Source organism: Vigna angularis, chromosome 11 (genome assembly GCF_016808095.1).
Source record: "Vigna angularis cultivar LongXiaoDou No.4 chromosome 11, ASM1680809v1, whole genome shotgun sequence".
In the NCBI taxonomy this organism is placed as follows: Eukaryota; Viridiplantae; Streptophyta; class Magnoliopsida; order Fabales; family Fabaceae; genus Vigna; species Vigna angularis.
Window position 1 is genome coordinate 23651938 of NC_068980.1, and position 18605 is coordinate 23670542.

The window sequence follows — 18605 nt, forward strand, 5'->3', positions numbered from 1 at the left end:
ATAGGACCTGAAAAACAAATTTAAAAACTACGAGCACGAGTATACAATTATAAACGAATTAACTACTTAAAAATAAAAGTATAGGGATAGAGATAATGCACACAATAGGTTTATATTGTTTCACCTTCAAGTGAGGCTACGTCCAATATCTTAAGCAACTTGCTTAAGAAGTTTCACTAATCAACAACTTTGATCAGTAATTAGTATCACCCTTTTCAAGTTACACAAGTTTCAACCTCTTTAGGTACACAAATACAAACCTCTCCAAGCTACACCAAGTATCAACCTCTCTAGGTATCCATCTTAATTTCCCCCTCTCAATTACAACAATAAGAAATTGACATTCTTTCAAGAGGAGTGTTCAACAAAACTCACATGTTACAAATTCACTTAGTGAAAGATATTTTAATATTCAAGCTCTAACCCAATTTCTCTAAAACACTATTGATATGACAAATTCTCAACGTTCTTTCTCTTTTCTCTTGTTTGTCTTATTCTCATATGGCTCAACATTCATTATATAGATATTGCTTCAGCTAGTCATTGAGGCTTCGTATTACAACTCTTCATTGTAATCTTCTTGATATGGAATGACTTGATCAATTCTTTATTTTTGAATTTTTCAACGACATTCTTCAAGACTTCAATTTTGAATTAGTTGATATTCTTTAGAATATCTTTCTTCATTTTGTGATTGAGCTCAGACTTAATTTGAATTATGTTTTTTTTTTCAAGTTTCACAATTTATCTTGTTAAGAAAACTTTACATTCTTGTTTTTCTTGATTTCTTGTCTTCTTGTTTTCTTTCTTGTCATCTTTCTTGTATGTGTGCATGATGAGTTGAGTTAAATTGTGGGAGTATTATCTTTTGATGTTTAAAAGAGTTTTTATTTAAAATATGTTGAGATTTGGAAAATTTGATAATTGATTTGTGTATAGGTTTTCAAAGGTTGTTTTTAAGAAAGAAGATATTTTGATGAAAAAATGGCTTTTTTTCCTAATTTTATAAGTTTCATGGGCACATGTGTGTGTGTCTCAACAAGAGGTGAAGTCTTGTATTCTTGGTAAACTCGATATGGTGGTAGAGTTGGTGAACTTCACCCTTAAGTCTCTCTGAGAGAGCAATGAGGAATGAATTTCATCTGTAAGACTCTTGGTGAACAATGAGGAGTTCTAGCTCTAATGAGGAGCGAATGACTTGTAAGCTATGTACATGAGTTGTAGTTGAGGTCCTATAGACTGAGATCTTTACAATGGTGACTTGTATAATGTGTATTCTACTTATGATATTTTTTGTTTGTATGTTAGCTCACCTTTCTATTTTGGTGGTTGTGATTTTCACTTGCTATTATTATTTTTATGTGGAAGCAAATGATAGTACATATATTAAGAAAGTTGCATGACGTTGAGAGAGAGATGAATATTGGGAGATACTTTGGATGATATTTTAGTCTTAGGTTTTTCCTTTTAATTTATTTGTAAAACAATTTTCTTTTTTTATTTTAGTTTCAAATAAGAAAGCGATAAAGTTTTATTTAAATTATATAATTTGTGTTAATTATAAATTATATTGAAAAAAAATTGAGATGTTATATCACCCTCTATTTTTTTTAGGTTTAATATCTCTTTTGCTCTTCCTTTATGTTTTTCTTTAAGGTTTTGTAGACTCAATATGGTCCCAATCTTTATTAAAAAAAATCAATATAAATCATTTCCTTAGATCAGCTTAATTAGAGAATGAAGATTTGACAAAATGATATAAACACTTTATCTGGTCATCACTCTCTTTAATGTTTATAGAATGAAATAGATCACATTAAGTAAAAAGAAATCGAAAAATAATATATTAAACAATTGTTACAAATACTAGGAGCAAAAATGTATTAAACTTTTTTTAATAAATGACACTTATCTCGTTATGCTTTGAATAAAGGCTCGCTCTGCTTCCCTATTCGATTGATAAAAAGTAAAAGTTTTAAATTTTTGTTTACAAAAGCTTAAAATTTAATTTTAATATTTATAAGTTTATCTTTTAGATTTCAAAATTATTTATTAAAGTTTTAATAAATGTATTATTGTTAAATAAAACAAGGGAAGTGTCTATTATTTATTAAACTATAAAGAAGATAATATCTTTTTTTAAAACAAAAGGATATTAGTGTATCATTTTCCTAATCTAAGGTTGGTTAACAACATTTACCCTGGGATGGTTTCCATATCTAATTTTTAATTTAATACAGCTCATCTATCAATTAGCATCAGACATTCCTAAAAGGTGTTTAGAAATAGAATCAATTCCAGGTTTAGTGGGAATCCAAGATGGAGGAACCTGCCTAAAGGAACCACACAACAGTATAGAAATCACACAAGGATTGATGCTTTGCAACTTTCATTAAAAAAATGATAAGAAAAAGGTGTTATATTCAGATGTTCATGCATGTTCTGTAGGGGACCAGTGTTTTCACTGCATATGTGCCTAAATTCTCAAACTATGTGGAGATGCCTCCTAATCACAAGTATTGAGGTAAGGACACCCAAATAAAGAACATTAAGCAATGATAGATTCCAAATTGTTTCAGAATAAAGACCACATTATCGACCACTTGAAAACCTTGGATCCACTTTCTGAATAAAATGAAGTCAATCAAATAACTTTCAATTTAAATGTCATTGATTCAGAATCATTTTAACTTAATCTGATATCAAACCAAATATGTAGTATGATAGGCGGGAGGCACTACAATCATGCTGTGTAAGAATTCAATTAGTGTACACAACTAGTATAAATGTTTCTTTTTTTTACAATATTGTAACCAACTAAGACGAAAGTTTGTCAATTTTTATCATAATTACCTCAAAGTGAAGGCAATAATTTCTGATGATTGACAGTGTAAAAGTATTTGCATCAAACTCATTTCCAATTCGAGGGAACTCAAAATCAGATATCCTCACTCGATTGAATGGTTGCCCAATTCAGATGCTGCTAAAAAATACTGAACTATAAGAATTACGCCTGTAATTCTGTAAAAGATTAAAGCAAGTTATGAAGTACGATTAACACTCGCTCCAAGTAACACGAAACTGAACCATTTCAATGTAGATACGGTAAAATGTTTCAAGATCAAGACTGGATGCTAGGAAAGTTTAACTAGTGCATGGTAGTTATATGCCCTGACAAAAAAAAAGGATGTTGACAGAAAAAGATGGAAATACTGAAACAAAGGGAAGTTTCACCACCCTTTCCACACAAGTCTCAACTGGAAAGTTGACTACATATCCTCTCTCTCTCTAGTCTTAGACCATGTTGATCAGTTAATGGGATGCCGGACGAGTGACCCTTGGCCTCACAGGAGTCTTTGAAGGACTTACCCTAAACAAGGAAAAAAATCAATATGGCTTAAATAATTTTAGTTGAAACTTGCATAACAGAAACTATGCATCGGGAAAGGAAAAAAACCTTATAGGCTGAGTTCCCAAGAGCATCCCACTACAGTTTAGTGCAATAATGGCACTTTCAGCCTGCTCAGTAAGAAAAAAGTGCCAGTCAACAAAATCTTCCGCTTGTGCAAGATAACACAATTCCTTACAATGAAAGAATAACACTAAAGAAATCATTAAATCTTTGTAGAGTTTATGTAAATGTTCTTGTGACAAGTTTTACAAAACACGAGAAAATTTTGATGATTCCATAGCTCACCAATATCTTCATCCATTTAAGAAAATAGAAATTTTAATTCATACATCCTGGTACTAAGGAAAATCATTATGATCTGTAAATTGCTCTTGATGGGTTAACAATTATGCTTCTAGAAGACAAAGAACAGGTCAAGAGATCAATGAAATCTAACTCATCCATAACCCATTTTAGGTATCTAGAACAATACACAATAAATTGCTAGGTAAAAGCTTAATTCTTAGCAATAGCTGATTGTTTTAAAAGAGCCAAACTCCTCTCTTAAAAATACATATCATAAACAGAACAATGAAAGTTCAGTAGATTCATGACCATAATGCTGGCTGAATATAGACTACCCATTTAACACAAATACTCGTTCATATAACAGCAACAAAAGCCTTATCACACTAGATATGGTTGGCTACATGGATATAAACTACCCCTTTAGCGGTGTAGGGGAAAGTGAGAGAATGATTGTCAAATAAGGGACTCAGTAAATGTCAATATATAAAATAATAATACATATATACTTTTGAGAGAAATTTAACACAAACTAGTGCGTATAACAATATAATAACAACAAAGGTCTTCTCCCACAAGGAAGGTCAGTTACATGGATATTATCACAGTAGGTAAATTTTAACATCTTGGGCTCAACTAGACCAATTCTCAACTATATATTCTTCACCATGAAATCTCTCTTAACAGAATCCTTCAAATTCTGGTGCATGGCATAAAAGAATAGTGGAAGACAACGGAGCCCAAAATGAATAGAGAATATTATGAAATAAAAACTACTGAATCGTTACAGTTGACATGAATAACAGATCAATTAGAAGCATACAGAATCCTAAAATAGTCAACATGGGTTAAAATTAGTTTAGTTGTTTGTGATGCAATTATTGCTATCATAAACTATGAAAGTGTAGCAGGCACTGAATGTGGCATAGTCTAGACTTACCATTGCAAATTCCACAAAAGCAATTCGAGTTGCATGCACATGGTCCCCCAAAAGCCTCAGGCGCGTAACCTGTAAAATAGAATGGCAAAATCAATCAACTCTTCTAACATAAATAAGTTCCAACATACATAGCATGAACCAATTATGTTTTGGTCTAACCTCACCACAAGCTGATTCAAAAAAATTCTTCACTTCAGCTTGTGAAACCTGCACTCATTTGAGAAAAATAAATAATGCATAAATAGTTTTAACTCCAATATCCATGAATACATATCATAGATGGGCATATTTTATAATTATCCTGATAAACTTGTTAAAAGCAGTTAATAAGGTCAAGAAGTGTGTTTTGATTACCACTCTGAATCTTTCTAACCAACTGGATGGTGAATTGTTCCTAAATTAAAATAGTTTTCCTTTTAAACAAAAACATCAGTATTTTCCCAAAAAGTAATAAGATACCTTCTTATCAATATTTGTACAATAGACAGTTCGGGCACACATTTCGCGTTCATCATCTGACTGCATGTTCCAGAAGAAAGAGAAATTTAATAGACCAAAGATTTTGAACCATCACTTACATCTCAATGTAGCACATGCACAACAAAACCATAATTATCAATAAATACAATCTGTTTCTAATTTTAAGAAAGCTTTCATTGAAAAGAGAAATATAAAATATACAAGGGGGACAAAGAGATAAGAGAACTCATGAAATGTGCAAATCAATTTATTTCAACAATGCAGAAATGAGGTGTTCTAACTATGTCTAAATCAGCTTTCTTATCACAACAAAAAGGGCAAAGCTACATCTAAACAAGAATTTTCAAGTCCAACTATGTCCATGAATATAAAGCATCAGAGAGTTTCTGTACCCTAGGGAGGAATGTAGGATTCACAGGAAGAATGGCAGTTTTTGAAGGAAGAACCCTCACTGGATAGTATCCAAGTACAGTACCCCCAAGGTTTAAAGCTGTTCTAGCACCATCTGTAGACACAAATTCCATGCAAATGCTTGATATGGTTGAAAATACAAGTCTTTGTATTTTCCATAAGGACAATTTAAAGAACTAAGATTTACAGTAGAAGACTTACACTCATCTGCAAACTCAACAAAAGCAAAACGAAGAACTGAATGTGGGTCACCGCAAATTCGGCAATCAATTACCTTCAATACAAATCATCCAATAAAACATCTTGATTGCATAAGTAGGGTAATAGTTATAATAAAAGATGTATCTTTTAAATTTAAATCCTAGATTCAGAAAAAGAGATATTACTGTTCTACAACACAACGTATATCAGATAGAGAAGTCAGGAAGCACAATCAAATTTCTAAAAAACTCTGCTCTGTGACTACTACTAGTAGTGAAGATCTTGATGTCAAACAAGAAGGGCCATCTAAAATTAAAAATTAGTGTGTTATATGCCAGTCAATAAACAAGAAAGATGGAACCCATTTCAGTGGAAACAATAGTTAAATAATTACAACAGCAACCAAGGGTGGGGTCAAACATAATCTATCCTGATTAGCATCATCGAATGGCCAACCTCAAATAAACAATGATGCCATAGCGCATGGCAGGATGGAAGCTATGCTGAAGACAATGGAAAAAAATTGTAATTTATACACCCATAAATGCTCAAAAAATGTTTAAAGGCATGCCATCCTAGCAATTTAATTATCAAAACTCCAAGTCTAGAAGAAATGATCATTTAAGTCATAATTAAAGAGTCGTTAACAATGGAAAGAGACTAATTTTGAGACTGAGGTTCTCTGTTGGTCTCAAGAAACAGAACAGAACATCAGCAGAAAATTGGTCTCAAGAAGCTGCAGCAAAAAACAAAGGCTTGACCATGAGCATGAACTATGCCTGGGTCAAGAAGGAAAAAAACTCAGCAGAGGTTAAACATGTTCCAGAAAACATATTAGGACAGCTGAAAATTGTTTTGCCCTACTAAGGAGAGGATTTCCCAGAAAATGCATCAATTTCAAGAGATGGATAGTGGAAAGGAACAGAGCAGCAAAATATAATGGGTCACTCTTCAAAGGAGGGAGACATGGATAAGTACTCTGCCATGGATCAACAAAACCATTGGGCTCCATCAACGACCAATTTTTTCTCCACCCCACCTCTACCTAATTTAATAACACTGTAATCTGTGTGCCGGAATTCTTTATTTGACACTAAAGATAAATATATGAACACAAACTCAAAAGGAATCATGGTCAGACTTAGAAGGTCAATGAAAGTGATAAAAATTAAGATTCCTTCAGATAAACGGATTAACAACTTCCTTTTTGTTAAGGATTTGATATTTTCAGTGAGTGTATATACGTAACATTAACAAAAGATTATTTCTCCAAAACAAAAATATTTCTAGATAATAATTTGCCTGATGAAATATGTCCAAAACAAGCCAGCGGCTTTTTTTTTAAAAGGTAAAAACTTCATACCAGTTCTGTGGTCTTTTATATCAGGTCCAAACTAATTTAATGTGTTTAAATGGAAAAAATATAGCAATAACAACAACCAAAGCCTCAAAACCAACATAATCGTACTCAAGAATGAGTGTAACCGTAAATTGAAACAAAAGGGAAAGAAGTGCTCTGACTAGCTGACTGAAAAAATGACAGCAAAAATCATGTATAAATGGAGTCAAGAGTTTATTCAAGTAACAGGTATGATCCATGTCGCATTAAGAGGTGAAGTGCAGCCAACTGGGTGAAAAGTAGACAGATAAAATTTCAGAAAAGAAAGTAGCCAAACAGGGACGTGCTGGTCATGCTCAGCATATTGAACAATAGTAGGGAAGAGAAATTCCAGCAACCTAGGCACAGAGTTTACTATAAATGAAAGTAAAGCTATGTGATAATCATACAAAAGATATTGTGGACAAATGACAATCACAACACAGAACTTCAAACAAAGTTAAAATACTGCAATGTAATATTTTCATTTAATTGTAAACTAAAAAGAAAGACTAATCAAGCTATGAACAAGGCTCATAACTTACTTGTCCACAACTGCTGAATAATGCTGCAAGCCTCTCCTCAGTAACCTAGACCAAGACAAAAGATTCTTAAAATAATTCTGTTTACCATGATTGGAACAGTAGACTAAACAAACTAGAACAACAAAAGCCCTATGCCACTAGGTGATCAGCTAAATGGATTACAATTAACACAATGCCATTTCACTTGGTTAAAGGACACACATCAATGAGTTCTAATCCCAAATAAAGGAGGAGGGTTGTGATAAAGTAAAACTCGTTGATATATGGAAACACTAAACAAACAAAATCAAGATTTCATGCCATTCTCAATTCACTTACATGCTGATCAATATCAGAAACATAAACTGTTCTTCTAATGCTATCTTCTCTTTGAGCCTTTAGTGATCTTCCACTCACCCTCCTTCTTCCTTGGTTAAAACTATTTCTTCTCTGCAAGATAACGAAAGGGGTAAATTTTCAGTAAACACAATTGTCTGCAAGATTAGTTTGCTCAAAAAAACTGTAATGTTCACATCAAAATATGCTATAGGACAATCATAATGTGAAACACGTCATAATCAATTTGGAGTTAACCATACAACAAGACAGATAACAGACAAGACAAAAGTTGTACGTAGCAACACATATCTGAAAGACAATCTAATTTTCATGTAAATTGAAGAATAAAAACACAAATTTTCCCTTAGAAACAAAATAAGCACGAAAGGCTGTGTTGTGATCACTGATACTACAGAAAGTTGCGAGAAAATGAAGCTAGAATTGTAGTTGTCAGCCATAACATAAAATCAACACTATGACTCTCACAAAATATGCTAATATATACAGAAAAACCACATTTTTCATTAGCATAGAACACGTGTAACTAAAATCAAATAGTTGAGACTCAATTGGATTCATCCCAGTTAAGAATTTATAGCAGCAACAAAATTGTCACTTTGCTAAATACTTGGATTCTCAGTTTTCAATCAGTATTGACATTCTGCCATAGCGCCCTTTTTTTCTAGGTGGTGTAGTTGGAACATTCCATCATGGTTTCTTTAATTTTTATTTTCTGGATCATCACCTAGTGCTAATAGGTTCTCCTTGCCGTCATTTACTAAATTGATGAAAATTCTGTCTTTACCCGGGCATGAAAGTTTTAACAATGTAACAAATTCTCATATAAATAAAATTCATGGCATTATCATGCAAAAACCAGGGCTGAAACTAGAAATGAGAGATCAAAGGCAGAACAATCCTACCCTTCGATTGTTTGCGAAATTCTCATTAGCAGAAGGCTTAGAGTTGACCAGAAAGTGGGTTGGTGAGAGCTGATTAAAGCCCTGAAGACGATGATCATGATTGGGAGAATATGATGAAGGAAAAAACTCCTTCGCCAAAGGATTCAACTTTGTGAACATGTCAACCAGCTTCTGGACACTGAATTCAGATTCAGCCTTAGGTTTTGAATCCATTTTGTTGGCATCAGCGGGAATCTCAGCAACCGCAGTCATGGAAATCAAAGTCACCAACCCCACAAAACCCTTCAGCAATTTGCAACACTACACTCCTAAAGATGGTATTTTTAGACCGGAAATGGAAGAGAAACACAAGGAATCGATGAGATTCCCTACTTCTTCATACAACCCGGAAGGAAAGAAAAAAAGAGGAAAAAATGCAGAATTTGCAGAAGCAAAAATATGATCAGTTATTTTTTAGAGTATTATTTAAGAAAATTGGAAATGAACAAAAACCCATTTGATCAATACTGGTAAATTGCTTAAAAAACAATGAAGAAAAAATGCAAACCAGGAGAATTAGGGTTTAGAAACGAATCATCACACAGCAAAGGAGAGAGAGAGAGAGTAGAGGTGGTGTGTGGAAATAGCACAGGCTTGGCTTTAGCTACCACTGTCTTGGCCTTTCCTTGTGTTGTGTGGGTTTTTTATTTTTTCTTTTTCTTTCTAATTTTTAAAATTCAAAATTTTGAGTTTAGTTATTAAAATTAATATTAGTATATTAATAGTATAAACTTTTTCTTATAGTAATTGATTGTTGTAGATGGTAATATTCTTAAATGTTTTAATAATCATTGCAAAAAAAAAATAGTATACTTTTGATTAATCCTTGAGGTGTTATCAATAAAAATATACTTTAATCAAATATTAAAATTAAATTATTAGCATATTATATATATATATATATATATATATGATAATTCACCTATAAATTTCTAAAAATGTGTAATTACAAACATAATTTTTTATCAAAAAAATAATGTTAATATCCACAAAATGAAAACTTATTTATTTATTTAAAATATTGTTTTAATAATACATAATTAAAATTCTCTGTCCATTATGTTATTTTTACAAGTAAAATAAAATTTTACTATCTAAAAAAATAATAGTTAAATATATTTTTAGTTTTTTAATTTTTTTAATAAAAGTTAAAATTAATCGAAATTTTATATCAATTTAATTTTTATTTTTAAAGTGTGTACTTTTAATTTTTTTAACTAAATTTTTAAGTTTAAAATATTAAATAATTTTAATAAAATTTAATTAAAAAATTAAATTTATATATTTTTAAAACTAAGAGGCTAAATTAGATCAAGTTTTTGAAGAAAAATTATTTTTAATTTTTACTAAAATTTAAGAGATAAAAAAAATGTAATCCACTTATATAACTATGAATTTTAAGTATATAATTGCATTAGATATTTTTTGAGAAAAAGTTTCGTTACTATTGATAATAATCTTATTTTTAAAGACGGGTGATTTTATCAAGAGAAATATTCGATTCTTGCAAAAAAAAATTACTATTTACAAAAATATTTAATTAGATTTTTAATTGGTTAACAACAGAAATAATTTTTGTGCTAATTCAACTATTTGTAAATTAATAATAATATACTTTTTATTTCATGCACTTTTTTGTCATTATATAAAATGTCAAACTAACCAAACTGAGCACTTATAAGTTAAAAGTATTATTCTCTTTAAATTTGTTTTACAAACTCAAATGTAGAACTTTCTCTTAAACAAATTGAGTTTGATTCCAGTCAAATAATGTCATAGTAAAATTTTAAATATTTCCTTATATGTCTTAACATTTTTATTAATTCATTTTATAAAAATTATTGTACTAAATAAAAATATATGTATGGAAATCTAAAATATAAAATAAAAAATACCATGATTCAAATAATAATAATAATAATCAACACAGATTTTTTAAAATTTATATTACTATTTATTTGTTATTTTGTATAATTTTCAACAAAATTTAAGGATAGAGGAAAAAAAAGTAAAAATAGTTATATTAAAATATACAGTATGAAATAATATGCATATATAATTTTACTTTCTATAAAAATATTATATAAAAATCCTCAGGCAATATGTGGGGAGAAAGAAATAATATTACTACTATATATTTTAATCCATTAATTAAAGAGAGAAGGTGAGTTTAAGTGTATCTAATTTCTAATTTTTTTCCTTATTTTACTAATAATTGGATATATTATTCCTAACAACACTATTACCTAACTAAGATTCTCAAATTCATTTTATCCTTCTTATATATATATTATTGTTGAATTTTCTCACCTATCTATATACAAAATTTAAAAAGAGTATTTCTTTTTATTTTTACTTTCATATAAATTGTTGCACTTCTATTTGTTTTATAAATACTTAATTCTAACCAAATATATGTGCATAAAAGTTTAGCATCACTACTTTTGGTATGTATGGTATGCAGAACAAAGATGGGTCATGTGGGGTAAGGATTTGTACACTTAAGTATAGTTCTAAGTGCACGTGTTTATTTTGTCAACGTCACTGTATTAAATTTAAAATAAAATAAATTATGTGTTCTGGCTTTGCTCACAAGGTCAATTATTTCTTTTAAGATAGCATTTTTTTTTTTGAAGAAAATAATTACATACCAATCATAAAGAATTTGTCTAGAACTCCATCAAACTTTACTAAATAATTCCATCAAAATAACACGTAAGCACCCACAAAATAATATATTGACACGTTACCAATAATTGGTGTCAAATCATCAACACACTAACTCTGTTTGGTTATATTTAACGGAAGGGAAAAAATTAGAAGCAAATTTTACTAACTGTAGACATATTCCAACCACTTTTAAAAGTAAAGACTGAATTGACATTATCTAACGAAAGTGGAGACCAAAGAGGGTATTAAGACTTCATATTTTTAATTAATTTTGATTATCTGAATCTAACTAATCTCATTATTAATTGCAGAGGACAATTTTGGAATTATGATTAGGACTTCAAGAGGCTACCAACATCATTTAATTTCGTTTTGTAATTTTAATTATTTTAGTTACAACCAAATTTGATTTTTGGGCCTATTTTTTGTCAATATTTTGTAGAAGCCCATTAGAAGGGTAGAATCGTAATTTTGGGCCTATAAATCCCAAATCAGATTTCACTTTCCCTCTCCTCCCTCTTTTACGTTTTCCTCTCTAGGTTTTGAAGCATAGTTGCGTTTTCCAGCCCCTCCCACCCCCCCTTTGGGGGTTTAGGTTCTTTCTTTCCCTTTCTTTGTAATGAATCATTTACGTTTTTCAAGTGCAAATTTAATTCCGTTTCTTGCTTCCATTTATGTTTCCAATTTCGTTTCTATATGCAATTTCATTTTTCCTAATTCAATTTGTGTTTTGTGCATTCAATTTCGTTTTACAATTTAGTTTCGTTTGCCCGTTTTGCTTGTGCCAATTTCGTTCCAGATTTAATGTTGTTTTCGGTTTTGTTTTGTTGTTTTAATTTCGCTTTAATGTTAGCTTAAGTGTGCTTAATTGGTCATTAGTGAAATTGCATTGTTTCCATGAGATTTCTGGACTATAATTGTGATTTTGTTGCTCTGATTTGGCTCAATATTCAATCTGTTTTGCGCTTGCGATTGAGTATATGCTTAGTTGCCTAATTGGTGTTTAATCTTCGCTTAGTTGATTGGACTGTATGGTGCATAATTGATTGAATGTGTGTAAGGCATTTGCTTAATTTGCTTTTATGAAAACATGATGGGTCTTCGCTTAGTTGGCTAGCTTGTGTTGGATTAGGGCTTAGAGTAGTATTTAATTGTTGATAATATGTGATTGGAAGCATTGTAATTGAGCTAATGACCAATCGTTCTCTACATTGTGTTGAATTTGTGTTTTAGTTGTTTCATTTGCATTCACAAAATTGTCCACAAAACCCCCTACCAAGTGTTCAATCTAATTCCTGAACCACATTTAGTCCTTGAGGTACGACCTTGATCAATAACTTGGAAAAGTTTGATGCTAAATCTAATGAAGTTATTTTCTTAGGATACTTCCTTAATGGAGACCTCAGGTCACAACTCTACGTACATCAAAGAATCTAGACGAGATGAGTCTATAGGAGTTGGTACGGATATTGAAAGTCCATGAGCTCGAGCTTCTTTAAGATGGCTCCATCAAGAAGGAGAAAAGCATCGCGCTCAAAGCCACAAAGAAGACACTCACCAAGGCTCTCAGAACGGACGAATCCTCCAAGGAGTCAGATGATGATGAACATGACTCCATGTATGAGAATGAAGAAAATGAGTTTTCATTCATTATAAGAAAGCTCCAAATATTATGGAGGAACAAAAAGGCACGATGTTCAAGACTAGACATCTCGAATTTGGCTCCAAGAACATCTCAAGAGACAGACGACCACAAGATACAAGTGTCTGTTACGAGTGCAACAAACCTTGACATTTTAGATCAGAATGTCCTGAGCTCGAAAAGTTAAAGAAGAATTCAGTTGGGCCTATATATGAAAAGAAAAAGATGCTGATGAGCACTTGTGAAGACATGAACACATCTGACGAAGACAAAGACGCCAAAGTATGTTTGGTCACAGGAAATGCTAAGAGTACATCAAACGACTCTGATGACAAGGTAAACTTTTCTAATCTACACTAAATAAGAAATGCATATTATGAAGTGTTGTTGTAACATCCCGATTATATAGAAAACATATATAATAAAGACGTCATCATGCATAATATAGGAAAGCAGTCAGGAGTAATTAGGATTACAATCATCCTCAAATTATCTTCAGAATTTAAAACTTAACATACTAGAGTGTTTTGAAAGATAAGGAAACACTTAAATTCCTAATGAAACTAAGCAGCAACATTGTCTTCCTCCAAGGCTTGCTCCAGAGGCACCTCATCCATCTCTGCTCACATCCAAGTGGATGATCATTGCAAAAGAAAACATACCCAAGCAACAACAAACACACAAGCAAGGGTGAGCTAAATATACAAAAATCATGTTATACCATTCACACACAATATGCAATTAAAGGCATATATAATAGACCACGCAACATAACTTCTTGCACTTTACACTTGACTCATCCGGACTAGAATGATTGTCGAGCTATGGCGGGTTATGCACTCGTGGTGGCCTCTACTGCTTTGCAAATTCATTGCCAATGGGTTTCACCCTACCACACTCACGAGGTTAGTTCGTTATCACTCACCTTGGGCCATACTGGAAGCACCCAAGACTAGGACCTCCTGCTACTCCTCACCACATGGATCACTCCTTTCTACTTGAGAATGAAAGACCATTGGAGTGTCAGGAAAACCCGCAAAACTGAGCTACCATGCATTCATTCCAAACATTGAGGGCACCACCATGAATCCTCACCTTGAGGCCATGGAATTACGTCCATTACACATAGGGCACCACCATGTGACCTCCCTTGAGATCCATGAAATTACGTCCATTACACATAGGGCACCACCATGTGACCTCCTTTGAGATCCATGGAATTACGTCCATTACACATACTTGTTACATTCAACCACCAAACATGTCTCATACATTAACATACTTTCAGTATAATAACATTACCACGATCATACTATGCATTTCAATCATTCCGCACACTTAATTCAAACCAAAACAAGAGCAAATGAGCTTGAACCGAACGCTATGAGCTTTGGCCGGGCACTGAGAGCTTTGGCCGAACGATATGAGCTATGGCCGAACACCTAGAACCTTGATCGATTGCTTAGAGCCTTGGTCGAACGCTTAGGACCTTGGCCGAACACCTAGAGCCCTGGCCGAACGCTTAGAGCCTTGGCCGAACGCTTAGAGCCTTGGCCGAACACCTAGAGCCCTGGCCGAACGCTTAGAGCCTTGGCCGAACGCTTAGAGCCTTGGCTGAACACCTAGACCCTTGGCCGAACACCTAGAGCCCTGGCCGAACGCTATCAAGACAACCACTAAGACCGAACGTTACATATGACCGAACGCTACCTGAGACCGAGCACCATCAAGACCAAACGCTACCTAAGAGACCGAACGCTCAACAGCGCATCGCCGAACGGTTATCAGTTCAGTTTCGGCAAAACTGCATAATTCTACAGAATTTTTGCAGAATTATGAACAACACCTAACAAAATCATTCCTAACCATTTTTACTAACTTCTAACACCCTTAATTCTTGTTTTATACTTAATTAAACTTATCTAAATGATTCTAAACATTCCTACTACCATTCTAAAGTGATTAAGACTCAAATTCAACTCTAAAACACCAATTTTCCCAACTTAGGGATTCAAAATCCAATCCCACGGCTTTGCACCTAGTTTGATCAATTTAGTGACTCAAGCAAGTCACATTACAGTGGCTAAGACTGCCCCAACAGCCCAGTTGCGCTTTAGACCCCAAATGCCCAAAATCACTACCTCACTTCCTCTCAAAGTGACCTAAAAACCACAAAACTCCAAATTTCTATCCAACCAAAAATATACCAGATTTCACACTTAAATCACTTCCAATTGGTCAATTATAGCAATTCAAACCCATCCAAATCAATTTCAAACAGCTTAACACAATTTCATGGATTTCACATATCAACACATACAACACAACATACTCAAAACAAAATACAACTCCAAACAGTACACTAATTCAGAATCCAATATACATACACTTCATGCAAGCAATTTAAAGAAGTATTCTAGCTCCCCTTACCTTGAAACTTCTTTGCTCAGCTCAAAGACTCGCATCTACAGTACCTCACACGCGAATAATCTAAACAGCACCCTACAACTCGCAATGCGGTGATTAAGAACAGCTCTTAGAGCTAGAATGAACGGAGGAAAACATAAAGGAGGGTACACTAGGCACATGCAACTTGCCCTAGGTTCCCAACAGCGGAGAACAGTGAAGAGCTACTTACCCGCTGAAGAATGAAAATCTATTCGGATGGTTGCGAAGGTCTCTACGCCGTGGTCACTGGAGCACCACCTAATCCAACATGCAACCACTAAATGTAAGGGAATGGTAGAGAGAAGGCAGAGAGAAATGGGAGAGCAAGCTTTTTAGAGAGAGAATGGGAAGTTGAGATAATGAACTCAAATTTTGAAAGGTTCCTTCCTAAGGCCATAGTGCCCTTAGCCTTATGGGCCTGGCTGCCTCAACCTAAGGCCCAACTGCCATATATTTTTAGGCCCTTACAGTTGTCATATTTGTCTAAACTTTCATGTACATATAAAAATTTGTGTAATCATCGTACATAATTTCTTGCACATAGAAACAATTTAAAAGATAACGTAGATAAGTCTAGAAATAATGTCAACACTCTTCAACAAAAAGTAAATAATCTTAAGTTAGAGTTGAGTGTCACTAGGGCATAAGTTGAAACACTTGAAGATAAGGCAACAATAGGTAAGGATGATAAAGACATAGAATCCCTTAGGCATGAAAACGATACCCTCACGAAAATTTTCATTAGAACACTTGAGGGAAATGATAGGTTAGACCGTTTGTTGAGAGAAAGTAGACATCCATCTAACAAACAAGGTCTAGGTTATAGAAAACCCCAGTCAATGCATGTAAAATAAGTCAAAACCCATTAGTTTCACTGGGTTATATAATGATTCATTATCTTCTGAAAAGAAGAAAGTGCATGTGTCTAACGAATCAGGACCCAACTGGCTATGAGTACCTAAGAGTCAAATAATTCCTCTTGAAGATATGCCTGATTGCCGAAAAGAAAGTCATATCCTGGTACCTGGATAATGGCTGCTCATGTCACATGACGAGAGAAAAATGTATGTTCCTAAACCTAATGAACAAGAAAGGAGGTTCAGTCACGTTCGGAGGAAACCAAAAAGGAAAAATCATAAGAATTAGAAAGATATGTACAAACCTTTCCGTTTCCATTGATAATGTTTTGTTTGTAGAAGGCCTTAAACATAATTTGCTTAGCATAAGTCAATTGTGTGAAAGCGGATATAATGTTATTTTTGAAAAAGACCAATGTAGAGTATAAGATAGTTATAATTCTTTAGTATTTACTGCTAATGGGCAAGGTAGATTGTATAAAATGAATCTAGATGAATTGCAATCTCAAAGTGGCTCATGTCTAGTCTCTATGAAGGACGAGGCAATAATGTGGCAAAATAATTATGGACATGCAAGTATGAGATTCATCTCTAAGTTGCAACGTCATGACCTCGTAAGAGGACTACTAGATGTATCATTTAATGATATAGTCTTTTGTAATGCCTACATGAAGGGCAACTAGGTCAAAGAATCTTTTAAAAGTAAAACTATGGTTTCGACCAAACGAACTTTGGATCTGCTTCATATAGATTTGTTTGGACCTACAAGAACTAAATCTATAAGCGATAAACCCTATGGTTTGGTAGTAGTAGATGATTTTCCTAAGTGAACTTGAGTTTTTTTTTAAAACTTATAAGGATGAGGCTTTTAATGCCTTTTGCAAACTCTGTAAAAGGATGAAGACTAAAAAGGATTTGAAAATCATGTTTATCCGAAGTGATTGATGAATCAATATTTTATTCATTTCACTTAGTTTATTGTGCTAGAATTAATCATGGAATTGTGCTTAATTGTCCAGTATTTCCCCGTTTTTACTAATTATGCTTAAATTGACCAATAATTCTTATTTTAATTAATTTGAATTATTTGAGACTAATTATTTGTATTAGTGATTGTAGGGAAAATTTTGGAAATATAATTTGGAACAATTGGAGGAATATTTATTTACATTGTGTTATTTAAATTGGAAGAAGCTGCACAATGATTTATTTGGAAACTTAGAAGTTGAATATTGCCTATGTGGTAACTCAGTTCACGTGAACACTCATGGCTACCCCTTATTTACTTTTGAGCACATGGGAAAAGTTATGATCATGGGTAATGTGCACGGTTACTAAAGAAAGAAGAAAGAGGCAAAGTATTCTTGGAACAAGCTAAAGTAAGCACAAGTGGAGGGCCCCTCATGGTTTTTGATTGAAAAGCGTTTTACAATTGCTTCCAGACAAGCACAACCAGCTGCAGCACGGTCCAGGAAGCTTGAAGGAAAGTAGCTTTGTTGTTGATGTCTTGGAGTGAGACACTCACGGCCCTTGAAGAGTTCACGGTTCAGCACACTTCTCGTCCAGCATAGGAGGTATGTGCGGTTATGTGCTGGGAGAGAAAAGCTCCAAAGTTATGTCCAGCTTGGAGAGGAAAGAGTGCAGCAATGGAAGCTCACGGTTGACCAACAGCAACACCAAGCTTCGCACGTCCCAGCAGAGAAGATACACGGACCTCCACATCCAGAAGCTCCTCAGGTCCAGCCAACGTCCATCGTTCAAGTTCCATTCACGACGGAAGCAGCAGCTTTGCACATCACCAAGCTTCACGGTCCACCTGAGTTGGAAGAATGGAGACACACCTTCACGCAGCACCTGCAGAAGAAGACGCCCAACACAAGGCCTTGGGAGAAGGGAGTGGAACGTGAATCTTGGCTGGAAGCTTGAAGGAAGAAACGTTAAAAGAAGCAACATGTTGAAGCATAACGTGAATCTTGGGCTGAAAACGGATACCACAAAATGGAGGTCCCACTTGCTCCTTAATTGAGTAAAGAAGTCAGAGAATTGGCAATAAAAG

General features: G+C 33.4%; 1 protein-coding gene across 3 annotated transcripts; it reads right to left on the reverse strand.

Annotated features, from left to right (window-relative positions):
• Positions 1 to 3071: 3071 nt before the first annotated feature.
• LOC108334279 (polyadenylate-binding protein-interacting protein 9) lies at positions 3072 to 9567 on the reverse strand. Of its 3 annotated transcripts, none has more exons than XM_017570033.2 (11): positions 9441 to 9567; positions 8894 to 9201; positions 7971 to 8081; positions 7653 to 7697; positions 5730 to 5802; positions 5510 to 5622; positions 5097 to 5156; positions 4797 to 4844; positions 4638 to 4706; positions 3458 to 3519; positions 3072 to 3370 (listed from the first exon to the last, which is right to left on the reverse strand). In XM_017570033.2, the coding sequence occupies exons 2-11, from the start codon at positions 9143 to 9145 to the stop codon at positions 3313 to 3315; spliced, it is 891 nt and encodes a 296-aa protein (XP_017425522.1). In that variant the 5' UTR covers positions 9146 to 9201; positions 9441 to 9567; the 3' UTR covers positions 3072 to 3312. The 3 variants fall into 3 exon arrangements, with proteins under 3 accessions (XP_017425522.1, XP_052726545.1, XP_017425523.1); XM_052870585.1 differs by having other exon boundaries at positions 8894 to 9193; positions 9441 to 9557; XM_017570034.2 differs by having other exon boundaries at positions 8894 to 9267; positions 9441 to 9541.
• Positions 9568 to 18605: the final 9038 nt, after the last annotated feature.

What these genes read in the sequence shown, in the direction of transcription:
- LOC108334279 (XM_017570033.2), bottom strand. Translation starts at nt 9,145, where the DNA reads ATGACTGCGGTTGCTGAGATTCCCGCTGATGCCAACAAAATGGATTCA. An exon ending in TTTCTGATATTGATCAGCAT is followed by an intron (nt 7,698 to 7,970) that starts GTAAGTGAATTG and finishes GTCTTGGTCTAG; the next exon opens with GTTACTGAGGAGAGGCTTGC. An exon ending in ATCCTACATTCCTCCCTAGG is followed by an intron (nt 5,157 to 5,509) that starts GTACAGAAACTC and finishes TGGAACATGCAG; the next exon opens with TCAGATGATGAACGCGAAAT.